Source organism: Sorex araneus, chromosome 4 (assembly GCF_027595985.1).
Source record: "Sorex araneus isolate mSorAra2 chromosome 4, mSorAra2.pri, whole genome shotgun sequence".
Classification (NCBI taxonomy): Eukaryota; Metazoa; Chordata; class Mammalia; order Eulipotyphla; family Soricidae; genus Sorex; species Sorex araneus.
The window spans coordinates 133,177,090-133,204,536 of NC_073305.1; the positions used below are offsets into that span (position 1 = coordinate 133,177,090).

General features: G+C 49.1%; 1 protein-coding gene and 1 pseudogene across 1 annotated transcript in view; one reads left to right on the forward strand and one right to left on the reverse strand.

Annotated features, from left to right (window-relative positions):
• The window catches only part of BEND3 (BEN domain containing 3), a 45,108-nt gene that overhangs the window by 8,966 nt on the left and 8,695 nt on the right, over window positions 1-27,447 (reverse strand). Inside the window, exons 2-3 of the mRNA XM_055135733.1 lie at window positions 12,650-12,697; window positions 10,372-10,577 (exon numbers count right to left, since the gene is read on the reverse strand). Of these exons, the coding sequence (XP_054991708.1) occupies window positions 10,372-10,577; window positions 12,650-12,686 (243 nt within the window). The 5' untranslated portion in view covers window positions 12,687-12,697. The remainder of the gene's footprint in view (window positions 1-10,371; window positions 10,578-12,649; window positions 12,698-27,447) is intronic.
• On the forward strand, window positions 6,752-6,918 carry LOC129404456 (U2 spliceosomal RNA; annotated as a pseudogene).

Below are 27,447 nucleotides of genomic sequence, written 5' to 3' on the forward strand. Positions count from 1 at the left end.
CAGGCTTCTCTCTCCCTCTAACTCTAACATAGTTTTTATTTTTAAATCCTCTAGCATTCTAGCACATATAGGCTCACCTGAGTTCTTAAGAGAATGTGCATTCCGATTCCTGGCCACATTTCTAATAACCGCGCATGCTACTGAGTAGTCCAGCATGGGGCCCAGGAGATGCCGTCTGCCCTAAGTTTATCTCTCCCATGCAGAACCACTGGAAGCTTTCAGATAACTAATGTCAGTAAAAGACATTACATGAAGCTTTCTTTTGAAGACTGACAAAATGGTAGAAAAAAATAAGAACACAACTCCCTCAAGAAGTTAGATTGGTTAGGACAGGTGAGCAATGGGATGGCAGGGACAGGTAGGCTCAGCTTGGAGACAATAAGCAAGGCCATATAAACATAGAAAACTTTAATCCTTCTAAATCACCCATGTTATATTCCACCTAAATTAATAAATTACTTCCCAGGCTCCCTCTTTCATTTAATTTTATCTATCCCTGGTGCCAAGGACTGAATCTGGGCCAAATATATGTGAAGGATGCACTCTCTCACTGAGCTACATCTCCACCCCTAAACAACCTCCTCTTTTATTTCCTTCCTTTGCATACCAGGTGGTGCTTAGAGTCTCCTCCCAGCTCAGTGCTCTGGGGGTCCCTTTTAGTAGTACTATGGGACATGTGGTGCCACAGATCAAACCTGAGCCTCCTACATGCAAAGCATGCACTCAGCCCTTTGAGCTCGTCGGCCTTTCTCGTATAGATAACAGAATTGCCAGACTCAAATTAGGGAAAGGGTTTTGTATTTGTTTGTGTTCCATCTCTGCTGGTGACAAGCATTGCAAAAGAAGCTGCTTTACTATTAGAAACCTTACGGTATCAATCATGAAAGCCTTGTAACTGTATTGAACTGTAACTGTGATTCAATTAAAGAAAAAAAATACACATAAAAAAATTCAAGAAAAAAAAATCCTTAAGATAAAACCATTCTTGGAAGACTCTAAATCTCAAGAGAGATCAACAAGCTACACAGATACCTCCAGACCCCACGCCAGGCTTTCATCTGGGGCACCCAAAAGGGGATGGGTGAGCCCACCACCTAAAGCAGAGCCCCAGTAGCTGAAAACCTCCATAATCCAATTGCCATTATGCTCGTGGACAGACTCCACAGGCTTGCCTCATCCAGGAATTAATCTGTTGAAAAACTCAAGTATATGGGTTTTTATGACGGAAATCTCCAGGCTCTCATGGAGTCAAATATGGGCTACTTCCCCCCATGTCCCCATTCTTCCGGGAGCCTGGCGGTCATGCCCATAAACTGCCTCTGGTGTCATATAAGCTCATTAACCAGCCATAGCCCAGAGACTCATAAATAAATTTCAAAAGAGATCAACAAGCTGCAGAGATGCTTTCAGACCTCAAAGTCACCATCTATTTCAAAGTTTAACTCCAGCTGTATCACCCCATTCAAAATTTTTGGATTCCTCAAGTGACATCTCAAACAACTCAAACTCTACACCACTGATATACCAGGAGTAGCACACCACATTGGAAGGGATGTAAAGCAGAAGGCTACCAATCTCAATTAAGAAAATATTAAAACACAGGCTTAACCTATAACAACATGTTAGTAATCTCTTACACAAGGGCTTAATGGCTCCACGGTGAGATATAACAATCTTCACATACTTTCTTCTAAGGAAATAATTTTTGATCATTTTTAGCGAATTATTCATAACAAGCAACAAAATATAAATTATTTAGGGCCGCTTCTGTTAGGAAAATCAGAAATAATGATGGTGGGGAAATGTAATGGTGATGGGATTGGTGTTGGAATAGTGACTATAATAAATCGTTGTGAACAACGTTATAAAAATTAAAGTAAATAAACAACCATCCTTGGGGCTAAAGAGATAGCACAAAGTTAAGATGATGTCCTTGTATGCAACTGACCCCAAAACCGCCCGTGGTTCTCAACACTGCATATGGTCCCTGAGCACACAGCCAGGAGTAAGCCCTGAGCATGGCTCAGTTGTGACCAAAAATATAAATAAAAATAAAACCAAAAAATGGGGGCAGGTAGTAAGGGAAAACATGAAAATACAGGAGTAAGTAATTTGGGGAAAGTTTGCTTCTCTGCATCTATATATTTACAGACAAATCCATGTGTGTGAGCTGTTACTTCTCCGAGTTTGACAACTCTGTTGAAAAGCTTCAGAATAAGATTCTGGGCCCAAGAGATAGGTCAATAGACTGAGTGCATGAGTCCACTGAGTCCCTGGTTTTGTCCCCAACACCAAATGGTCCCCAGGCACTGCAGGGAGCTCTGAGAATAGAGCTGGAAGCGTACCCTGAGCACCCTTGGATGTGACCCCAAAACATCAGAAAATTCATACTAATAATAAAAGTAAAGTAAGATTCCAGGCAGAGACCACTGGGAAGTCAAATGTCACACAGATTCTACGGATATCCACCCTTGACTGTGACCCGGGGTGAAAAAAAAAGCACAAAGGAAGGTTTCTGCGAGAACGGTCCAAACAAACACCAACAATCAGAAGTTACTGAACTCCTCCACATTCCCTGTGCAGGCCAGAGTATCTGAGAACTGGAAACTCCCCTCTCAAACTCTCAACATTCGGCCTTGTTAATTAAACCCCTGCTTCTTTCTACCACGCAGGTTAGGAATACTGCCATCAATCGAAACATTTTTGGCTGACACACTTGCCTGACAAAATTCAGTGAGAGTCCGAGAGTCCCAGTAGAGGGCAACATTCCTCCCTTCTAGAGCCTGGGATGCACCATTCAACAGCACACGTGGCACAGGCCCCTAGGGAAAAGGGTCCTGGGGAGCCCAGCGCTGGCGTCCCACCCACTCAGGGCTCCCGTTAATCCCACACTCGCTGCCAAGGCTAGGATGGGCGGGCTGCACTTGCCGCTGCTGATAACATCTCAGCTCTGCTGCCTAGGAGTATCAAGGCATCTTTAAATCTGTGCTTCTTGGCACGGGGTGTCTGGCTGACACTGTTCCCAATGCTCCAAGGATCGGCTTCCAACCACGTGGGACTCGAATGCAGAGCCAGAATGGGATCAGGGCACTCCGCTCCAACACCAGCAGCTCCGCTCACTTCTCCGCGGCGAGGGCAGATGCAAAGAGGCGGGACTGGCCTCGGAGGGAGGGAAAAGCAGACCACGGAGGTGACATGCCAAAGACGGGGTCACCGTGGAGATGCACATGAAACTTCCTCAAGACTCCGAATCCAAGAGTAAATTCAGTGCCACAGGTGATGAGTGGCTGAAGGTGCTGGAAAGATGGAGTCCTTAGTGCTCCTCAGCACAGAAGGAAGCGGAGAAATCGGAGAAATCACTGGAATCAAACGCAGGCTGAAGTGGCTTCAGAGAAGCCAGTGTTACACCACCAGTGTCACACCCGGCCCCTCCCAAATAACAAGCTCCAATGGGATGGAACCTAACCTTCCACCCGATTCATTTGTTTTCATCCAATTTTTGGTGTTTTTTTTTTTCTTTTTTTACAATCATAGCTGTCAGTGCTCGAGGCTTACTCCTTACTCCTGGCCCTGCACTCAGGAATCACTCCTGGCAGAGACTGGGGGACTATACAGGGTACCAGGTCAGCCAATGTGCAAGGGGAGTGCCCTACCCACTACACTATCACTCCAACCCCAATTTTCATCTACTTTTAAAAATAGAGGGCTGCCCCCGGAAGCGCTGGGGAAGGAGGCTGTCTGAGTAATGCTTGGCCCAGCAGTAAAGCGTAGGGAGGGGAGAAAGGATGGGGTACTGGGGGTAGGCTGAGGACTCACACATGTCAGGCACATGCTCTGCCACTTTGAGGCACCACAATCTTTATCCACAATCTCTATCTTCATTATCAAAGGATCAGTACATGTCCCGGAGAGACAGATAGAAGAGGAGCCCAGGCACTTGCCTGGCATGTGGCTACTTTAGTCAGGATCCTGATTCGATCCCCAGCACCACATATGGTTCCCCAAGCATCACCAGGAACAACCCCTGAGCACAGAACTGAGAATAAGCAAGCCCTAACTACTGGGTGTGGTTCCCCCCACCCCACCCCTCAAAAGCTACAGGTCTTGATGGATCCCTAGCACTGTATGGTCCCCCCCACACACCATCCCACCCCCTCACTAGGCACCACCAGAAACGACCCCCAAGAAGCACCATGTCAGGAGCAGCCCATGAGCACCTCTCGGTGTATACTTTCTCCCCCAACCCAGAAAACGAAAAAACTCTCCGAGATAGGGCAGGAGAGACGGTACAGTGGTAGGCGCTTGCGTGCACAGGGCCAGCCTGCACCCAATAAGCTCCGCTGAGACGGCCAGGAAAGATCCCTGACACCAGGAGCCAGGAAAAGTCCTGAGCATGCCAGGTGTGGACCCAAAAGAAATCAAAAAACCAACCCCCAAACCCTCTCACAGGTAATAAACACTAAGACATGAAGAGCTCTATCACACACAGTCAACAAGTATTTCTGTGTCCAGCACCTGGCAGTCACTGCACTTGGCCCTGGGGACACAGGGAAGTCACCTGATAGAGCACCTGGCCCAGGCCTTGACCTTCTGGGTATACCTACTCGGGAGCAGTGTGTGGTGGGATAAGAATGCCGATGACGGCTACAGGACAAGACCCCCCAAAGCACCTGGAACGAAGGAAGAGAAGGACCCACAGGGAGGGAGCATATCAGGGCAGGAGAGGCTCCTCCAGCCTCCTGCAATGTCCCTACAGCCCTCATGGCCACCAGCTGGCCCTAAGTGCAGTCCGGAAGAGAGCTAATGCTTGAGTTAAAATGGGAATGGCCACATCACCCATCTTCTTGTTGTGGAAATTATGGTGAATCTCAAGTTATATACCTTAGTAACTGATGTTTGGGAGTTGTTAGGTGCTTCTGCAGTAAATTAATGAGATGATATTTCTGTCCTCCGACTGAAAAACAAGAGCACAGGGGCCAGAGCCCCTTGCCTTGCATGTGGAGCCCCTGTGCTCCAGCCCCTGTGTACAGTGGGAAGAGTATTTGCCTTATCATCTGAGTCTTATCATCTGATTATCATCTGATCTGGGTTCAATACTTGAGCACAGAACCAGGAATAAATCCTGAGCACCACTGGGTGTGGCCCAACAATAACAACAAAAACAGGAGCACAATAATACTTGGATTGAAAACAAAGGGAGAGGGGCCGGAGTGATAGCACAGCGGGTAGGGTGTTTGCCTTGCACGAGGCCGACCCGGGTTCGATCCCCGGCATCCCATATGGTCCCCCAAGTACTGCCTGGAGTAATTCCTGAGTGCAAAGCCAGGAATAACCCCTGAGCATCACTGGGTGTGACCCAAAAAGCAAAAAAAAAAAAAAAAAAGAAAAAAAGAAAACAAAGGGAGAAAAGAAGACCAGGAGTGGGAAAAAAGAAAAAAAAGCTCAGGAGAACAAAGCTAACCTCTGCTTCTGCTTGGCAAACGGCTTTTGAACACTTCCATGGTCAGAAAGATGATCACTGGCTACCTACCTCCGTATCTGCTACATTTGGCACGGAAACCTCATTGGTTGGATAAGTTATAAATAAGTATAAATAAGTCACAGTTCTACCGCCTTTCCTTAGATGCTGGAGGGGTTGTAGATCTCTTCCCAGCTCTGTTATTAAACGCCACTCATAAACAGGCTGGTGAGGTTTACTACAACACACCTTTAGCAGTTGGATGCCATGCAAATTTTCCACCCCACCACCACCCTCTTCTTTCTTGGTTTTGCAGGAAGAAGGGGGAAGGTGGTTTGGTTTTGATTTGTGGTACTGGGGATAGAACCTGGGGATAGCACCCTAAGGCATGTGCTCGGCCCTCTGAGTGATCTCTCCGGGCCCCTCACAGGTTTTTCCTTTGCTTGAAGCTAAGAGATGAATGTAGCTATCTGTAGCATTGTCACTGTCCTGTAACACTGTCATCCCCGTTGTTCATGGATTTGCTCGAGTGGGCACCAGTAATGTCTCCATTGTGAGACAGCTATCTGCTGAGTAGACATTTTAACTCATGCACTTTGTTTCCACTGTTTTTGGTTACCACTGGTTTTAGCCTTCAAGCTCCTCGGATCTCACCTAGGGTCAAAGTGTTCAAGAAAGCAGTCTGAAAACTGGAGAAAAGGGGCTGCAGAGATGGACCGTGAGTAGGACGTTTGCCTTGCATGTGGCTGACCTGGGTTCCTTACCTGGCATCCTATATATATTATCATGAGTTAGTGGAGGAGTAACTCCTAAATGCAAAGCCAGGAGTAATCCCTGAGCATCGCTGGGTGTGCCCAAAAAACAAAACAAATAAAAGAACCAGAGAAAATCAAGGAGAGAAAGATACAGGTTTTTGTTTTGTTTTTATCTATGCTTGGGGGGGCACACCCAGCTGTCCTTAGGGCTTATTTCTGTTTGTTTGGGTTTTTGGATTTTGGTTGGATTTTTTGGTGTTTGTTGTTGTTGTTGTTGTTGTTTGCTTTGGGGTCATACCCAGAGATGCTCAGGGATTACTCCTGGCTCTGCACTCAAGAATTACACCTCAGGAATTACTCCCAGCAGTGCTTGGGGGGCCATATGGGATGCCGGAGACTGAACTCCGTCTGCTGGCCACGTGCAGGGCAAACACCCTCCCTGCCCTATCCTCTGTACTATCACTCCAGCCCCCAAGGCGATCTGTTGGCCACATGCAGGGCAAACACCCTTCCTGCCCTATCCTCTTTACTATCACTCCATGCTTCTCGGCCTTTTGGCTAAGATCAAGTGCAGTATCTGTACTATCACTCTAGCCCCCAAGGTTGGGTTTTGGTTTTTTGAGTATTTTTTTGTTTATTTGGTTTTGGTTTTTGGGGTCATACCCAGTGAAGCTCAGGCATTACTCCTGGCTCTGCACTCAAGAATTAACTCCCGACAGTGCTTCAGGAACTCAGATTGGGCCAGGCTAGACTATCACTCCAGATCAGTCACATGCAGGACAAATGCCCTACAGGCTGTACTACTACTCCAGACAGGGCTTATCTCTGCCACTGGGCTCAGGCATCTCTCCTGGTGGGGCTCAGGAGAACATATGAGGTGCAGGGACTGAACTGGGGTTAGCCATGTAGAAGGCAAGTGCCCTACTGCTATATTATCCTCAAGCCCTGAGAAAGATAAAGGATTATTTACTCTGAATTAGGATTAGTACCATTTTGAAGGCGTATTCGATATGGCAAAAACAGTAACAAGTCTAACAATGGAGATGTTACTGGTGCCCGCTTGAGCAAATCAATGAACAGCGGGACGACAGTGCTACAGTGCTACCATTTTGAAAAATCACCATATATTGTAATTTTATAAAACTGCTCGATCATTCTAAAGTCTATTGATTTACTGCTGCAACAAACCAAAACCGTTCAGAGGAAATCCTGTCCTGAATTCACATTAACACCTTCCTACAGGAGCTTCAGAATTCAAAAAGGGGACCCTGAGAGATAGTACAGAGTAAAGGATTCTTGCCTTACAAACGATCAACCAGCATTTGATCCCTGGCACCCCATGTAATTCCCCAAGCCCCATCAGGAGTAACCCTGAGCACAGAGCCAGGAATAGGCCCTGAGCAACACTGGGTGTGGCCCCAAAAACAACCAACCAATCAACAAAAAGCAAAATAAATAAAAGTATCATTCCAAGAATGGGTCAATTTTCAACATAATATAACATGAACATATTTATTTAAATCCTGGTGAAAACCTGTAGTCTCCTCGTTTTACTAAGTAAAGAAAAATAGAACTTTAAGCCTGGCAAGCTACCCATGTGTACTGGATATGCCAAAAACAGTAATAATAAGTCTCTCAATAAGAGATGTTACTGGTGCCCACTTGAACAAATCGATGAGCAACGGGATGACAGTGACAGTGACTATATTGCTAATATGAGTACAGCTTTTACAAGTAAATATAGCTTTAACTCGACTTGTTAGTTTTAGAGACTCATAAGTATCTAAAATCCGTACAATTTCAATGCATTTGGACTGTCCTACATCATCTGCTGAAGCAGGAATGCTTAAAAATTTTTTTCTACTTGGGACCCTATTTTGTCTGAGACACTAGTTTATATGATCCTGGTATATAGGTACATAAAGCAAAAATAGGTATACAAGTCAAACTTTTACTGATTAAACAAAAATAAAAAACATAAAGAAAATCATTTTAATTTTTGTTGGTCCACAGCCAGCAGTGTTCAGGAACTACTCCTGGCTCTGTGCTCAGAGGTCACCTAGCAGTGCTTGTGAAGGATATGTAGTGCAGGGGATCAAATTGGGGTTATCTACATGCAAAGCAAGTAACTTAACCCCTGTACTATCGCTGACCAACAAATCAACTTGAAAACAAAAGTTTTGAGATTCTTCATGACCCTCATATTCAGTTAGGCAACTCCATATGGAGCCGTAACCAGTTTTAAGAAGCTAAGGAACCAATGGTGCAGCGGGAAGGGCATTTACCTTGTACGAGACTGACCTGGGTCCAATCCTCAGCATCCCATATGATTCCCCGAGCACCACCAGGAGTGACTTCCGAGTGCAGAGCCAGGAGGAAGCCCTGGGCATTGTTAAGTGTGCAGCTCCCTGACACTCCCCCGCCCCCCCACCCCCCCCCCGTTCCCCCGAAAAAATGAGAAAGAAGTTAAGGAACAGAGGAGAAGTGAAACAAACTAGTAACAACTCAGACTCCTAGAAGAAGCCCCAGGGGTGCTGGCCGATGCCAGCCTTGGAAAAGCGAGCTCGCTGGACAAACACGCACGGTGTGAAATGCTTCTGTGTCCCCCAGCCCAAGAGCAGGTGAGGGTGCGTTCCTGCACATGAGTGGCTGGGCTGGAGGACTATGGAGAACGTGTCAGGAGTTTAAGGTAAAACCTGCTGATCCAAAGGGATGTTCTGCTGATGGGACACCAGAGGCCAGGCGCCTCTCCCTGTCAAAGCCCTCTCTCTGGCTTTGGCGTCTCCGGTTTGATTTCTGGTGGTGCTGCGGACTGAACACAAAGCCACACGCATGTGGGGCAAATGCCTTACCACTGAGGTACACTGCAGGCCCCTCCTATGTCTTTTGTTTGTTTGGTTTGGGTGTGGAGGCCACGCCAGCGGTGTTCAGAGGACCATGGGGGCGCCTGGGGCTGAATCTGGCTGCCTCCCACGCGCAAAGCACGTGCTCGCCCTTTGTGTGCCCCCCCATCTCTCTCCTCAGTCTAAAGTGCTCAGCGTAACAGGTAGAGTCTCATCTGGATGATACGTTGCCAGAGGCTTTCCAGTGACATATTTCACCTTGTATCGCTCAGGATTTAGCAATATAACTGGAGCAATAGTACAGTGCGTAGGGTGTTTGCCTTGCATGTAGCCAGGCAGGGTTCGATCCCCGGCATCCCACATGGTGTCCCCCAAGCACAGCCAGGAGTAATTCCAGAGTACAGAGCCAGGAGTAAGCCTTGAACACCACTGGGTATGGCCCAAAAGCAATAAATTAAATAAATAAATAAACAAACAAAAAATAATGATTTCATTTATGTGAAATCCTTATATGATTGATTAGAGGGGGGAGAAAAGGAAGCCAATGAGCAAATAAGCAAAAACTCTTAGATTATAATAACAAAATGATGACTGCTCGAAGGGAGAGGGGAAATGGGGCAAAGATAGTGGAGAGAAACTAGAATGTTGGCAGTGGTCACACTGTAGCACATACAAAGGTTGAACTATAAGGTGGTACATCTGAAACTCTGATCATATTTTATTTTATTTTATTTTATTTATTTATTTTTGCTTTTTGGATCATACCTGGCGATGCACAGGGGCCACTCCTGGCTTTGCACTCAGGAATTACCCCTGATGATGCTCAGGGGACCATATGAGATGCTGGGAATCGAACTTGGGTCAGCCGCGTGCAAGGCAAACAAACGCCCTACCCGCTGTGCTATCGCTCCAGCCCCTGATCATATTTTAAACCAACCTTACTTGAATAAAAGTAATTAATAGATTTGATTTGGGGGAAACCTACTGACCCTCCACTTTTTCAACAATCTATCTGAAAGTCTGTACTGTGTGGATGGTGATGGGCTTACTGTCAGCAAAGTATTGCTCTTCCTAGGGAGCAAAGGGACTTGAAGTCCCGGAAAGCAATCCCCTAACCCTGTAATGAGCCCAAACATGGAAGGATTTCAGGTACAAAGGCTGTCCTGAAACTACAGCCGGAGATGGGAAAAGGATTCTGTGAAAGAATTCTCAGGGCCCAGGGTTTAGCAGCTGCTTGTGCCCCCACGGAGAAATGCTGAGCACTGAATTAAGAGTACCGGACCTCCTGAGACCCACCCAAGGGGTTGATGCTCACCTCGGGAATCAGTCGCCGTCTCTTCACGCTGGGCACAGCGGCATCGGGCTGGCCGTCCACGCCCAGCTGCTTTCTCTTGCTGGATTCCTGGAGCGTCGTGAAGACAGGGTCCAGAGAGTGCTTCTCCAAAGACCTGGAATTCACCGAGCAGTCCAAGGCAGCATCCTCGGCCTCCGTCTCCACTTTCACAGTGTTAATTTTTAGAACTGTTGGCAGAGAAGAAATGGGGCTCAGCAGGAAGACCAGGGGGCTCAGAGAAAAACAGGGATCCAGAGCACCAGGGTGTCTGTGGGCTGACCTGGCACACTAGTGGGCTTCAACCTCCTCTCTCCGGCCCAGCATCCACCTCCTCCCCTGGGACGGCTCTACGGCAAACTCGCATTTCAAGCACATCTTATTCAAAACTGGCTTTAAAAGTCATCTGGAGGTGCTGGAGCGATAGCACAGTGGGTAGGGCGTTTGCCTTGCACACGGCCTACCCGGGTTCGATTCCCAGCATCCCATATGGTCTCCTGAGCACCGCCAGGAGTAATTCCTGAGTGCATGAGCCAGGAATAACCCCTGTGCATTGCCGGGTGTGACCCAAAAAAGAAAAAAAAAAGTCATTTGGGTGGGTTAGAGGTAGTAACTGCATGAGGCACTTTCCTTGCGCCTGGCTGACCCAAGTTTGATTTCAGGCACTGCAATATGGTACCTCGAACCCTGTCAGGAGTGGCCCCAAACCTCCCAATAAATTTCTTTGGGGGCCAGAGCAATAATACAGTGGGTAGGGTGTTTGCCTTGCACAAGGCCGACCTGGGTTCTATCCACAATATCCCATAGGGTTCCCCAAGCACTGCCAGGAGTAATTCCTGAGTGCAGAGCCAGGAAAAACCCCTGAGCACCTCTGGGTGTGACCCAAAAAGCAATAAATAAATAAATAAATAAATAAATGAAAATTTCTTTGGTGGGAGGGAGAATGAAAGGAGAGAAACAAATACCATCTTCACTCACTTTGCGGGGAGTAGCTGCCGGGGTAACACCCAGAGCCTCACACGTGAGAGGCCGGCGTGCTCCCACCAAGCTACATGCCTGGCACCAAAGAGTCTGTCAAAGGACAGTTTTTAATAAAACAGCTCTGAAAGATCCAGAGGACACTAGCCGGGAGTAGGAGGTTTTTATATTCTTGATCAATGGGAATGTATGATCTAATAAAAATATCAAATTAGAGTCTTTTTCTTTTTTTAAGTTCAGGAAATGCTTTAACACAAAAGAAGGAAAAAGAAAGGCAAAAAGGGGCAGAAAGCCTCTCCCACTGGAAGGGCTCTTCCCACGCAGGATTCCTGAGAGAGGTGGGAACTTTCTCTTTCTGTGCCTTCTCAACGAGGGGGGTGGGGGGTAAACAGCTCCACCTGGGAAGATCCCCGGGTGCCTTATCTCAAGTGGGGAGAAGAGAAGTGCAGGCTCTACGCTTCCCTCTTTGCTCCCCAAGGAGGTGTGGGAGGGTGAGTGTTGCCATGAGCCCCTGCAGGGAGCAGACCTGAGTCTCACCAGCCCCACAAGGCAACCTTCAAGCTGCACCTGGGTTCCACTCCACTGGTTCTGCCCCAGGTCAGGGATGATCCCCCACCCAGTTTCTCGGGGAACCGGAACTCAGGCTGAAGCGAGGAATTACTCTTTGCAGGAAAGGAATGTCAGTCCTAAATCTCATCCAAGTGTTTCAGAAATATAGCCTTCCTTCATAAAAAAAAAAAGAAAAAAGAAAAAGAAAGAAAGAAAGAAAGAAAGAAAGAAAGAAAGAAAGAAAGAAAGAAAGAAAGAAAGAAAGAAAGAAAGAAAGAAAGAAAGAAAGAAAGAAAGAAACTTAGGAGACAAAGAAAACAAGTTTATTTGGGAAATGGAGGGAGGAGGGAGACAGAGAGAGAGAGAGAGAGAGAGAGAGAGAGAGAGAGAGAGAATGATTCTTCCTACTTCCTACTCTGGGCATCTCTGCAGTAGAAAGCAAAGTCCATGTCCTAAGCAAGGATGTGGGCAAAAGCACCACAAGGCAAGAACGTTCACATCACAAGCAGATGTTGGCCAAAGAGGCCACAGGGTTAAGAGAAAGGAAATTACACATCTTCAGGAGAGATGTTGGCAAATGAGCTATTATTTTTTGTTTCAATTGCTTTAATAGTTTGTTTAGGAAATGTGGAGAGGGCTAGGGAGAGAGGCCCCCAGAGTAAAGGAAGGGAAATGATAACCATCCCCACCCCAGCAACTCCAGAAAGGAGTGGGCTGAGAATTTTTTTTTTTTTACCTTCTTCTACATCTTCACTGAAATCAGGTGAGTTCATCTTCTATTCCACTATTGAAAAAACATAAAAAGACAAAGGCTTGATTTACTGCCTGACTTCTTCAGTGTCGCCGCCCCGCCCCCTTCCGCCTCCCCTCCCTGGCTCTGTGAGCGTGCCACAGCATCTGGGAGAAACACACTCTCTAGTTAGACGCCCACTGCAGGGGAGCCACGGCCAGGAGCTGCCTCGGGGACTCAGTGTGGACACAGCAGGTCTCAAAGCTCACCCAAGAGCCTCTGACAGGGCGAGAGGATATCAAGACTCGGGAAAAAATCAAGACCTGCCAAAACCCCAGATGGGATGCTCTACATTTTAGCCACAAAATGAAAGGATTGACTACTGATGAAGCCGCCAGATGCCAAGGGCTCCAGCTGAGGTCTCAGGATTCCTGGGGTCCCAATAGATGTTGTGTTGTCTGTGATGGCAGCCACTAGCCCCACGAGGCGGAGGACTCTTTAAATGGAGATGCGCTGAGAGGGTGGAGCTCGCTAGGTTTCAGAGACACGGCATAGCGGCAGAATGTAAAGTAGCTCATTAATGCTCTTGGTGGGACTCAGGGATTATCTCCTGTGGTGCCAGGGATGGAACCCAGGCCTCCTGCATGCAAAGCATGTGCTCCAGCCCCTTCAGCCATTTCTTCAGCCCTAATTATCACCTTCTCAAAATCTGGCTACTAGAAAATTTGGATTTACATATGCAGCTTGAGTTGTTGTTGTTGTTGTTACTTGATGGTGCTGGTATAGAAGCAAATCACAAGAAGCAAGATGCTGTGTGTGTGTGTGTGTGTGTGTGTGTGTGTGTGTGTGTGTGTGTGTGTGTGTGTGTGTTTCAGGGGAGATGTTAAAAGACCTCAAGCGTCCATGGGGATCTGGTGCAGAGCCAGCCCTGAGCCCCACATGGAACTGACACCATGTCCTTGTGACAGTTCACAAGGTGCAAGTGTAAGAGCAACACCTGGAAGAACATTCGCAACAGACTTCTCTGTGGCCCTGGGCAGGTGTGGCCCACAAGCGTGGAGCTGAGTCGTCACTGTGGTTCAGGGTAAGAGATGAGGACTTGGGGCTTCTTCTAAGAAACATCTCTAAAGCAGCAGGATGCCACCTACAGAGTCAGTCACTGCATAGTGTGAGATGGTGTGTTCCAGTGTTTTGTGTGTGTGTGTGTGTGTGTGTGTGTGTGTGTGTGTGTGTGTGTGTTTGGGGCACACCCATCAGTGCTCAGGGGCTAGTCCTGGGAATCAAATTCAAGCCTCCAGCCTGCCTGCAGAGCATGTGCACTAGGCCTTTGATCTACTTCCCCTGCCCTGTATCACTGTTTTTAAGAGTCAAATGAAGCGGGTGGCGATGGTGAGGAAGCAAGATAGAACACTGTGTCAGTGACCTATGTACAGAACAATAAAACATCTTCAAACAGAAGCACAGGGGTTGGAGCGACTGATTGCCTTGCACACAGCTGACCCATATTCGATCCCCAGCATCCCATATGGTCCCCTGAACACCGCCAAAAGTAACCCTGAGCATCACCAGATGTGACCCAAAAAAGCCAAAACAACAACAAAACCCACAGCACAGAACTGGGGAGACAGTACAGAGGTCAGGAGCTGGCCCTGCATTGTGATGATCCTGGTCTGATGTCTTGCTCCACATAAGATCCCCTGAGCACCACCAGGAGTGATCCCTCAACTCTGCCAAGTGTGGCCCCCAAGCCCCCAAACAAAACAAATAGAATAGGAACAGGAATACGACGCAATGCATTATTCTCAGTGCTTAAACTCTGCATTACTAATTTTTAAAGGGGTATGCAAGTTTAAGTTGTATTCAAGCTGGAATTACACTGAAAATACAATTCCTGCTTATCAACTATTTCCTAAAAACTAGTGAGATAAAAATGAAGGACAAGGGGCCGGAGCAATAGTACAGTGGGTAGGTGTTTGCCTTGACGCAGCCAAACTGGGTTCAATCCCCAACATCCCAAATGGTCCCAAGCACCGCCAGGAGTAATTCCTCAGTGCAGAGCCAAGAGTAACCCGTGGGCACTGCTGGGTGTAACTCAAAGAGAGAAAAAAAAAAAAGGAAAAGAAGAAGGTCAACTTCTGAGGTAAAAATTTAAAGATACTGCTTTGGGGGCTGGAGCGATAGCACAGCGGGTAGGGCGTTTGCCTTGCAGGCAGCCGACCTGGGTTCGATTCCCAGCATCCCATATGGTTCCCTGAGCATTCCCAGGAATAATTCCTGAGTGCAGAGCCAGGAGTAACCCCTATGCATTGTGGGGTGTGACCCCCCAAAATAAAAGATACTGCTTTGTTTTTTTTTGGGTGGGAGGGGGGGAATGGGTTTGGCTATATACCTGGCTGTGCTCAGGGATTACCCTGGCTCTGTGCTCAGGGAAAACCCCTGTCAAGGCTCAGTAAAGCATATGGGGTGCCAGAGAAGGAACCCAGGTCAGCTCTGTGCAAGGCAAACACCTTACCCTCTCCAGCCCATACAGCTGCATTTTATTGCGGCACCTGTATGTTTCGACAGTATTCCAAGGTAGTAAGTCTTTGCTTCTGGTTACATAAGCTGAAGTGGGGGTGTCTGGGAGTGGGGCATTAGGAAGTACTAGTAAGCAGGTGTCAGCAAAACTCTTCAGACTGCCAGCCCATGGGGAGGCGGGTGGGGGGTGGTCTCAAGAAAATGCACATATGCCAGGGCCCTTGCAAACCCATGGCACAGCCGCACACTTCCTGCCAACTGGAGAGCAGACAGACTAGGAATGAATGAGTCAGGACTGGCAGGAGGGTAACGTGCAGGGCAGAAGAGGTGGGAAAACCGGCAGGTGGAAGAGAATTAATCTGAAGGGAAGGATCGCATCATCAGAGGCAAACCACAGAATGGTGGGAGGGTAGCTTAGGGCAACTACTTTGCATGCAGCTGACCCAGGTTCAAACCCCAGCACCACACAGGGTCCACTGAGCACTACTAGGAGCTAGGAATAAGCCCCAGAGCAGGGGTGACCCCAGAGCAAACCAAAACCAACAAAACCAAAACAAGAGGCAAACCACAGGGGCTGGGACATAGCTCAGCACCAAGTCGTTCCTTTCGCATCAAAGGGTGCTAGCCCTGAAGAGGCCCACGCTGGCTGGGGGGGATGGGCCCGGGAATCCCCCAGCATTGCAGAGCCCCAAGCAACACTACATCCTCAGGCACTTGCGCATGCATTCCTCCTCCTCTCCCCCAGAAATGGCAAACCAAACTGTGGCTAAGTAGAAAAAAAGAGAAAAAGACCATTCAAAGGCTGATTGGATCTGAAAATAAAATAAGCGCTGCTGAGAAGACAGCCTGGGCAGAGCCCCGTGAAGACGAGCAGGCGAGGGGAGGAACCATTCCCTTCAGCCCCAATGCCACTCCCTGAGACGCAGCTTGGGGCCAGAGAGGCAGCCACTGCCAGGAAGGAAATGTGGGGTGGCATGGGGGCTCAGGAAAGGCACAGGAAACAGGCCCTCTCACATGCTGGGGGCAAAAGGCAGCTAAGATAGAGAAGGGACCACCAAGCAAATGATGCTTGGAGGGCTCGCTTGGGAGGAGAGATGTGTGCTGAAAGCAGACTACGGACTGAACACGATGGCCACTTAGTACCCGTATTGCGAACCATAACACTCAAAAGGAGAGAGAGAGAGAGAGAGAGAGAGAGAGAGAGAATGTGCCTGCCGCAGAGGCAGGGGGTGGGGTATGGGGTAGATGGGATGGGGGTGGTGGGAGGAATACTGGGAACATTGGTGGTGGAAAATGGGCACTGGTGGAGGGATGGATACTCAATCACTGTATGACTGAAACGTAAGCACGAAAGCTTGTAAATCTGTAACTGTACCTCACAGTGATTCATTAAATTTTTTTTAAATAAATACATAAAAATAAGAAAGAAAGAAAGAAAGAAAGAAAGAAAGAAAGAAAGAAAGAAAGAAAGAAAGAAAGAAAGAAAGAAAGAGAGAAAAAGAAAGAGAAAGAAAGAAAGAAAGAAAGAAAGAAAGAAAGAAAGAAAGAAAGAAAGAAAGAAAGAAAGAAAGAAAGAAAGAAAGAGGAAGGAAGGGAGGGAGGGAGGGAGGGAGGGAGGGAGGGAGGGAGAGAGAGAGAGAGAGAGAAAGAAAGAAAGAAAGAAAGAGAAAGAAAGAAAGAGAGAGAAAGAGAGAGAAAGAAAGCAGGCAGATCCTCTGGACCCTGGCCGTGTGCTGATGCAGCTGATGACTAGGCACCTGAATTCCAGGTGCCTCTGCAGTCAGAGCGTGCAGTGGGAAGGAGAGGCAGCAGGACTGGGAAGACTCACAGGGGCGAGTGGCCTTTAAGACATGGAGCCCAGCAGTACTGAAAAGCATGTGCAAGTTCATTTATAGACCAGGGGCACTCGAGGTTAACAGGGATGGAGCGTGGGACACAGGTGGCAGGTGGGGGCCCCGCCTGGAGCCGCGCTGGCTGGCGAGTGGGGGTTTGCCCAGTGTGCGAGACCTGGCAGCCCAGTTGCACTGGCCTCTATGGCGAAGAGTGAGGGCAGGTGTTCCCAGGGCCACCTGCAGCCCCACACTGGGCATCTCTCACCCCAAACTGTTTGGATTGGGGGCGGGGCACAAGCAGTGGGCTGGGGTCTCGCTTCCACCCTCTGCAAAAGAAGGAAGTCAGGGTAAACACCATAGAAACATGCTTATCTTCTGTCAACTACACTTTGATGGGACTAGAAAAGTTTTTCGTGACATTTTGGCTGGAGAGCTCAACAGTACGTGTTTCACATGTGGGAGCCCTGCGGTTTAATCCCCGGCACCATATTGTCCCCCAAGCACCCCCAGCATGGCCGGGTGTGGCCCTAAGAACAAAAACAAACAAATAAAAACAACTAACATGTTGATAATTAAAATCTTTCAACATTTGAAAGAAGGGGGGGAGGGGATGGGATGGAGGCAGTGGTAGTGGCAACTTGCTCCCCCTTTTGTCACACTGGAATTAGAATTCAGACTAAGTCTCTGTCCAGGAGAGACCCACAGAAGCCTTGCTTCTTCTGATGGTGCCGAGGCAGGGTTTTCTAGCCTTGGGTACCGCTACCAAACACCAGACAAAGCATCCCCATCTCCTGCATCTCCATGGTGCGACGTGGAAAACCTGTCTGCTCTCAGCTTACAGCTCTGCTCCACCCCAGAGTACAATTTCCTGCCGCTGAGAAATGTGGGGACCACTCCCAGTATCCCCCAGCTGCCATGTGCCTGCTGCTGTGGCGCGGGTGGGGAGAGAGCAGCTGGGTCTCGGCTGCCACTGGCAGTTTCTGCTACCCGCCCAGCTTCAGGAAGGTCACTGAGCACCCCGGCAAAAACTCCAGGCTTTCCAGGCACCCCCCCAGGTGCTCAGAGCCCACCCCCTTTGGGGGAGGTGGGGGGAGGGACCAGGACCTGGAATCGCCTGGCCTCTGCCTACTGGCCTCAGTCCAATTTCTCATTAACATTCCCTGCTTTTCAAGACCTTCACACCACGTGTTGTCTCAAAAGGTCAGGGCAGCTGACTCCATCACACGTTTCTGAAGTCAGTTTTCTCCCCCAGGAAAGGCTGTCCTTGTCCCTCAGAAAGCCCTGACACAGCCAAAAGAAAGATTTAAAGGAACAAGGTCAAGTGTGCCAACTCACACAGCCCTCACGGCTGCCTCTAGTACAAACACCACAACTGATGCTACAATTGAGGACATATTGGAAAATGGCTCTCAAACTAGACGCACAACCAACCAGTGGTTAATCTGGGAAGCAAAAAAAAAGACATTTTTCTTCCTTTTCTTTTTCAACCAAATGACTTAGAAAGTCTAAGGCCAAGTCACTGGTACCAGTACAAAAGTCATTTGGTGTTGCAGAGCTTGTCAGGTACATATTAATTTATTTAAATGCCAACTAGTCTCTGTTCTGCATCATGTGAGAGGGTCACTTCTGTGCTCCCTGCAGGGTACAAGGTAGTCATCCAGTGGACAAAAGCACAGAAAAGAGAGTCGGCATAAAGTCCTGAAAGAACAGGATGCTTTAGCCACTCGGATGTGTCCTGTCGCAAGGCGTTACACTGGGCAGGCAGATGGCGGGTGAAGTTCAGATTGGCCACACAGAGGCAATGACGTAGCAGGGGGTTCAGTGTGCTATGCTGAGATAAACTGAATCTGACTCTGGGACACCATCAAGCACCTGGGCAAGTAGGAGGGGAACATCAGCAAGCAACTGAACAGGGAGGAGGGGAGAAAGCGTGAAGGAAGAGGCTGGAGAGAGAGGGTACAGGGATTTTGCCCTGCAGGCAGCAGTTGGATTTGTTCCCCAGTATCCCATCTGGTCCCCCAGCTTATCAGGAGTAATCCCTGAGGGCAGTGCCAGAGGTAAACCCTGAGTATGGCAGGCCGGGGTGGCCTCAAAAACACAAAGAAGATAACCAGGGGGCGGAGTGACAGGACAGTGACAGACAGACAGTACAGTGACAGTAGGGCGTTTACTTTGCACGCGGCCGACCCAGGTTCAATCCCCAGCATCCCATATGGTCCCCCAAGCAATGCCAGGAGTGATTCCTGAGTACAAAGCCAGGAGTAACCCTTGAGCATCATCATAGCATGTGATCCAAAAAAGTAAAAAAAAAGACAATCATACAAAAGGTGTGACAGAAGACAGGGGAGAACCCTTCACAGACACTTGCGACTAATTACTGGATGGGTCTGAGCGGTAGAGTAGAGCAGCCCTGTAAGGCGTGACTGGGCTCAAGCCACCCACCCAGCACACCCAGGTTTGGCCATGTTGGCCCAAGAGTTATTTGGGGTTCCCCTTCCCACTCCCACAAAAAAAAAAAAAGTAGTATTAAGAAATGGAAAGGCAGGAGATAATGGCTCAGGGCTGGAGCACAGGCCTCACAGCGGCAAGCTGGGGTTCCATCTCCAGCATCACCAGGAGTGACCCCTGAGGACAGAATTAGCAGTGACCCCCAAGTGCCTCTGGATGTGTTCTCTACTCCCCACCTCAACCCCGCACATAAAGCGTTTTTTCTTTTGACTAAAACTCTTCAACAAAATTAAAGGGCCGAAGACAGCTCAATGGGCTTAACCTGTGATCTGCATGTCCCCAGCACTGCACACAGTTCCCTGAGTGCTGCTAGAATGAACCCCAAGCAAAAAGCCAGGGACCACCCCCAGGCACTGCCAAATGTGGCCCAAAACCCAAAAGAAAAGGAAAAAAGAAAACTCCAAAGTTGTAAAGGTAGACTGAGGAAGCCAAAGAGATGGTCCAGAGGGTAGGGTACTAGCCTGCATGTAGTTGCCTGGTACTCTGAGAGGAGTGATCCGTGAGCTTGGGCCAGTACTAATCCCTGGGTACTGCTGGGTGTGGCTCAAAAACCAAACAGGGGGTCGAGGGGCAGGGGGGAAAGTAGGCTGAGGCTTGAATATGTGAAGTTTGGGGTTGGAACCCGGAAGGCTTGTGAACATGAACACTCCCACCCCCACATACACACAGAATGTAAAAGTCTTATTAGTTCACTGGAAAGATTGTATAGTGGGTGGGATGCTTGCTTTGCATGCAGCCAACCCGAGTTCTATCCTCAGCATCCCATATGGTCCCCGAGTACTGCCAGGATTCCTGACTGCAGAGACAGGAGTAAGTCCTGAGTACTGCTGGGTTTGGCCCCAAATCAAAGAAGTAAAGAAAAATAAAGTTTTTTTAAAAAAAAGAGGTCTAGGGACTAAAGCAATAGCACAGCAGGCAAGGCCTTTGCCTTGTATGCGGCTGACCCGGGTTCGATTCCCAGCATCCCATATGGTCCCATGAGCACTGCCAGGAGTAATTCCTTTTTTTTTTTTTTTTTGCTTTTTGGGTCACACCCAGCAATGCTCAGGGGTTACTCCTGGCTTTGCACTCAGAAACTACTCCTGGCGGTGCTTGGGGGACCATATGGGATGCCGGGGATCGAACCCGGGTCGGCCGCGTGCAAGGCAAACGCCCTACCCGCTGTGCTATCGCTCCGGCCCCACCAGGAGTAATTCCTGAGTGCATGAGTCAGGAGTAACCCCTGTGCATTGCCAGGTGTGACCCCTCCCAAAAAAAAAAAAAAAAGGTCTAATTAAAATAGTCACTGTCCTCCAGTCACCAGGCTGCTCTTGAGGGTGACATTTTGGGTGTCTTTGCAGACTGGCTCTAAAATTTGATCCACTACAGCTTCTCCAAGCTGAATAAACTACGTATCTCTTCCCAGATCTTCAAAGGTCGCCACGATGATAAAAGTGGCGATATTTGCAACATGAAAGGGGGCAGGCGTACAAATCGGGTGCCTTTTTTACTTTGGGGAGGGCCAACTGACTAGAATCTACGACACTGCGCTGTGCGTAGAAAGACTGGGGGGAGGGGGAAAGCAGCTGATAGAACAAAACTATTTTCCAGAGCTGTCACTGTTAACTGCTGCTTCTCTCTCACAGGTGTGCAGGAGAGTTTGCCAGAGGCTGCTTGACATAGCGTCAAAGGCTCATGAACAGAGGCAGAAAGTTCAGTCTTCTGTGAAGTCACATATTAACAAGATCTGCAAAATTAGAAGCAACACCACTTTTTCCACTAGGATTGTTGGGGGAGTCATATTGTTCTTTGAAAGTGCTACTGAATGACCAGGGCTAAAGCACAGCGACAGGGTCTGTGTGCCTTGCACACGACCTACTGGGCGTCTGATTCCTGGCACCCCATATAGATCCCTAAGCCCCGCCAGGACGGATCCCCGAGTGCAGAGCCAGAAGTCAGTCCTGAGCGCTACAGGATGTGACTCAAAATTCATGGGGGGGGAAAACACAGATTCCTGTTTCTTGAGTCAGAGAGATGTTACAGGGGTTAAGGCACCTACTTTGCACACACCTGACCCTGGCTTAATCCCTGACATACATACGGTTTCCTGTTGAGCACAGAACCAGGAGGAGTAAGCCCTGAGTGCTAGGGCTTAGCACAAGGGTGGTTCAACAACAAGAACAAAGAATTCCTCTTCCTTCCCTTTGCTTCCCACTTAATGTATCGTGGAAATTTTGGTGTCACTTGTTTCCCTGAGTTCCACAGCAGCAGATCATGAGACAAGGATTTGGAGTGAACAGGAGACCGGAAAGGCTAACTGATCACGAGCGTGCTAGGGCGTTTCTGCAGAGGGTAAAAAAAAGAGTCTCCTGGCTCTGGGTAAAGTTGTGGGGGAAGGGCCCGCCCCGAGCTGGCCCAGTGGGGACTGAAGGACCACCTGGCCGGTGTGTGCAGCCCTGAGGAGCTGCAGGCTCCCTGTCCAGTTCCTCACATGCCCAGATGAGGCTCACACAAGATGCTACCCACTCATGGGGTGTAGGGGCTGTTCCAGACACTGCCTTCTCACATCACAAGTGAGCAATTGAGGCACAGACTTAGAACCAAAGGGGCGCTGAAAGATCATCCTGTTTCAGAGGTGTGGGGGCTGGAGACTCCGGGGTAGAGGAAACACTCTCCAATCTCCCCTCCCCCACCCCACTCATTCTTCCTGCCTGGGGCTGGGTGAGGCATGAGGGTGAGGGGTACAGTCAATGATGAAATTATTCCCATTACAGGGCCCATAACACACTCAGGCAGGGAGCAGAGGACAGGCAAGAAGCGGGATCTTGAGAGGATGGGTATAATAAACACCAGAAGATCAGGGTGCAGAAAGGAAGGAGCTGTCAGACCCCGGGGCCAGAAGATAGGAGGATTTCTGTACCAACCATAACTCACATTTGAAACACAGAGGCCAGGGCTAGAGCGATAGCACCGTTAGTATGTGTGTTTGTCTTGCATGCATCTGACCCAGGTTCAATTCCCAGCATCCCAGCATTCAATTCCTGAGCACCGCCAGGAGTAATTCCTCAGTGCAGAGCCAGGAGTAATCCCTGAGCATCACCGGCTGTGACCCAAAAAGCAAAAACAAATAAAACACAGAGGCCACATGCCACTGCTGTGGAGCAGGGCACCAATGGTCAGAAATTCATGATCTGGATACAAGAAATTATAAACATATACCTAAAGGCTTCTTGCCTGAGGACAAAGGGAGAAATAATGCTAATGAATTGTGGATTTTGTTTTTTGTGGGTTTTGTTTCTTTTGGGGAGGGCACCACTTGGAGGGGCTCAGAGCATCCCATAGTGCCTAGGGGGTTATATTTGGGCCTCCTGCAATCAAATGACTAATTCATCCCCCATAGCTCTCTCTCCAACTCTACTTTGAGATTTTAAAGATCCAAAGCAAATCTTTCAGTCACTTGCAAAGCCGCCTAAGTTAAAAATGAGAATCCATGGTCACAGCACAGGTGAGAAGGGCAGAGAACCCGGGCCAGATGTTTCACTTGGCAGCTGATTTTAGGTTTAGCACAACCAGGAATTAATTTTAGGGTCAGGCTGGAAAGGGAATCCTGGGAGAAGACTGTCTACAGCTACAGCCACTAATAATTATTGATCAAATCCAGAAGAAGCTGCCGAGAAAGAGCAAAGAAACAGCTGAATAGAATAGGGCCACCTCTGGTAACTATGCTATTTCCACTACAGAAAGTTAGGAAGCCAAGTCCTATATATTTTTTGTTTTGTTTTGGGGTCATACCTGGCAGGTCGAGCTCAGGGCTTACTCCTGGCTCTGCATTCAGGGACCATATGAAGTGCCAAGGATCAAATCCGGGTCAGCTGCCGGCAATGCATGTTCTGCACTAGCTGTATTATCTCTCCTCTCCCTCTGAATATTTTCTTAACATCAATTTATGACTTCAAAACCTCTATTGACAAAAACTAACTAAGCAGTAATTTACATGTAAAGATTCAGAATCAATTGTTTACTGCTGAGCTACCCAGTTAATAATAACATACTTCAAAGTCCACTGGGGATATCACAGCTATGTAATTAAAAAATGCCATAAAGCAGTTGGAAGGAAATATGCCAAATTGTTAATTACATCCAATTAGGAGGATTATGGATGATTTTTCCTTCACAGCTCCCTCTACTTTCCAAATAACTCCACAAAGAGCAAGCAATTCTTTGGTAATAATAAAATAAAAAAATCTAAATCTGTCACCCTTATTGTCCAGTAGGATCATATTCTAAGTATGGTGCACATGTAGCAACAAGTTCTTAAGGATACACAATCAAATGACTTCAAGTTCAAACACTTAAAACATTGATACTTCTAGAAATGATGTAACAATACATCAGAAAAGCGAGAGTATTTCACGAGTGCTCCTGCATCACTGCCTAGGTGGTAGGGAGTGTATCTGGATGGAGAGAGTACATGGTATATATGCAAGAGGCCAGGGTTCCATTCCTGGCATTTCCTGCGCGCCCTCCCCCCCCACACACACACGTTGTCAGAGAAACAGCACAGGGATAAGGTGCTTGTCTTGCACCTAACCAACCCTGATTCCATCCCTTGGCACCAATATGGTGCCCTGAGCACCATCAGGAGTGGTCCAAGGAACAAATGACATTTCCTGATGAGTTTATTTACAGACTCTCTCAGTGTATTTGCCTGATACTCGAAGCACTTTTCAAAATAAACTAAACTTCATGGAAGAAGAACAAACAGAAAACTTGCAACAAATTTCTTTTTTTTTTTTTTTTTGCACCAAATTTCTTGATCAGTATTACAGCCAAGCAATGTTTCTCAGCCCGGGATTTAGGCCTGGGTGGGGCCCCAGGATATTCCAAGGGAGCCACGGATGAAAAAAACCAACAAATGGGGGTAGGGGACCCACAGCAAGAGGTGGTCCTCCCTTGCCCGGAGGGAACAGGTGAAAGAGCTGTTAGTGGAGTAGGCTGAGAAAGCAGAGACCGGTGGCAGCTGGGGATGGGGGTGCCACCCTGCAGTTCCTGGGCTAGCAGGGGCCTCTCTGCTGCCTGTGTGCCTGGGCCCCCTCCCCAGCTCCCCCAAGCCCAAGGGCTGCTCTGGCCGAAGGAGTGCGGATGTGGGTGGAAGGGCAGCGAGGAGGCTGGGGGCTGCAGGGAAGGGCAGGTGGGGAACGGGGTAATGAGAGGTGGGGGGCTGCTGTGCCTGAGGCTTCACACAAGGGCCTGGAAAGTCTTCGTGTTCTGGGCCGCAGTGAGCAGGGGACACAGCCTGGCCCTGGACTCGGGCCTCTGCCTCTCCGGGTCAGAAATAAAGGTTTCGCCCTGCACATTGCTCCGTGCTCCTCTGGAGCATCAAGAGGCAGACCCAAAAATGGGAAGTCCTCAGCTTCCTGAAGCCTTGGGCTCAAATCCCAGTCAGCCCACTCCAGTTCATCTCCACAAAAGGGGAAGCGAGACGATGGGCCTCCCCGTGGGGCGGGCAGAGGCCCTGATGGGGGAAGTCCTGCCCCCACACACACCAGGGGTGACTCCTAAAGGTCCCAAGGGCAAGCCTGTGGGGTGTCCTTGGAGAGTCAGTGTCCTGGGGCTGCCACTCAGGCAGGCAGAACCAGCTGAAACCACCGAGATGGCTGTACTTGCAGGGCAGACGGACAGTTTCAGAAATGGAAGACTAAAACCTTACTCAATCCCGGTCACAGCGGCCTCCCCGCGGGTGGCAGCAACAGGTCACAGCAATTTGACTGAGTCGGGGAGGGGTTTCCCAAGCAGTACTCAGGGGGCCCCAAACACCCCTTCCGGTGGTGGTTAAATGTTCTGGTCCCAGTGGCAACAGCAACCACTAGGGTGACCCCGGCAGCACTGTAAGGGGGTAGGGGTCTGGGGGACAGAGCCAGGCATCTGAGGTGCTGTTACCTCGTGCTCTCTCCCCAGCCCCAAGCCATGCTGGAATTTTAGAAACTGAACAGTGGGTCGGAGAGACAGCACAGAAGCTTGGGCTCTTCCCGTGCATGGGGTTCAACTGCAGTTCAATCCCCCGACACCACTTGTGGTGGCTTCAGCTCCCCCCAAGCCCTCCACCCCCAGGAGTTATCCTGAAGCACAGAGGCAGGAGTGAGCCCTCAGCACTGCCAGGTGCGGCCACCCCCAAACTCTCCAGGGAGACAGCACATGCTGCCCTTTCAGGAACCCCGGGTTCAATTCCCAGCATTATGTGGTCCCCAGAGCACTGCCAGGGAGCAAGCCCTGAGCTGAGTATAGTCAAGTGTGGCCCCAAGCCCCAAACCAAGGCCCGTGGCTCACAGTCCCACGGCACCGGCTCTGTGGTCTGCCTCTCCGGGTCAACCCATGAAATCTTCCAGGCAGAGAACCTGGGAGTCCCGCAGTCTGTGCCTGACTTGTGGGGTGAAGGCAGAGGTACCGGGAGCCAGCGGGTAAGGAGCAGACTCTGGGGCGACGGCCTCATTCCAACCTCTCCAGAGAAGCGGACTGAGAGAGCTAAGGCTGCCCTCTGATTGGACATCATCTTGCCTCCATAGTTCACTGGGCTTCATGCAGGGGCAAGGCACCCAGGTGAGATGGATGCTGTAGCCGTGTGGGGGGAAGGGGGGGCAAACCTCCTGACTCCCTGACTCTGCACAAAGGCGGTGCTCAGGAGTCCATATGGAATGCCGGGGATCGAACCCGGGCCGGCTGTGTGTAAGGCAAGTGCCCTGCCCGCCCTTCTCTCTCTCTAGCCCCAAGTTCAGCTTCTTAAACTGTGGGTCACAACTCAATGTGCTGAAAAGGAAGGTCCTAAAAAATATCCTACCAATTTAAGAGCCTTGGGATAGAGCCCATGTCTTGAACATTGTGAAAAACTGAGTAAATCCCTGGCATCAGAAAAAAAAAAAAAAGATTTAAATGTTTGAGTCACTCCTGGCTTGGTGCTCGGTGGATTGAGTGGTGTCAGAAACAACCACAAGCTTCCCCTAGGGAAGGCCTCTGCTCAGCTCAGTGAGCTCTTCCTCCAGCCCATTTTAAATTTCTGTATAATTATGTGTCAATTTTTTATTTGTGTATCTATTTTCTACATCTGTTTCCAGAGGTCACATCGACTTTTTTTTTTGTTTAGTTGGTTGCTTTTTGGAGGGGGATCACACCCAGTGATGCACAGGGGTTACTCCTGGCTCTGCACTCAGGAATTACCCCTGGCAATTGCTCCCCTGGTGGTGCTCAGGAGACCATATGAGATGCTGGGAATCAAACCCGGGTCGGCCACATGCAAGGCAAACGCCCTACCCGCTGTACTATCACTCCAGCCCCACATTGACATTTTTTGAGCAGAAAAAGAGGTCACAAGAGGCTGGAGTGATAGTACAGCAGGTAGGGCACTAGCCTTGCGTGTGACCAACCTTGGTTAGATTCCCAGCATCCCACATGGTCCCCCAAGCACCGCCAGAGTGATTCCTGAGTGCAGAGCTAGGAGTAAGCCCAAAGCATCTCCAGGTGGGCTTCCATCCACAAATAAAAGCGGGAGTGGGGCCAGAGCAATAGTGCAAAGGATAGGGAGTTTGCCTTGCATGTGGCTGACCGTGGTTCGATCCCTAGCATCCCAAATGGTCCTCCAAGCACCACCAGGAGTAATTCCTGAGTGCAGAGCCAGGAGTAACCCCTAAGCATTGCTAGGTATGATGCCCACCCCCAAACAAAAAAATGGGGGTGGTGGAAAAGGTTTCATAAACCCTGAGACTCCCAAGACTGGGACTGCTGCTATCTCCAAACAGTGGGGTTCTCTGTAGATCTCAGAGGGGCAGAGCCCTGGGAATGCCCCTGCTCCACCGGCCTTCTCCTCTGAGTGGGCAAGTTGCTTCTCCCTCCCCCAGGTCTTTCTTCTGTCAAGGAGCTGAGTGTCCTGCCCTGCCTCAAGGATTGGAGGATAAAGTGCCGGGCATAGAACACTCA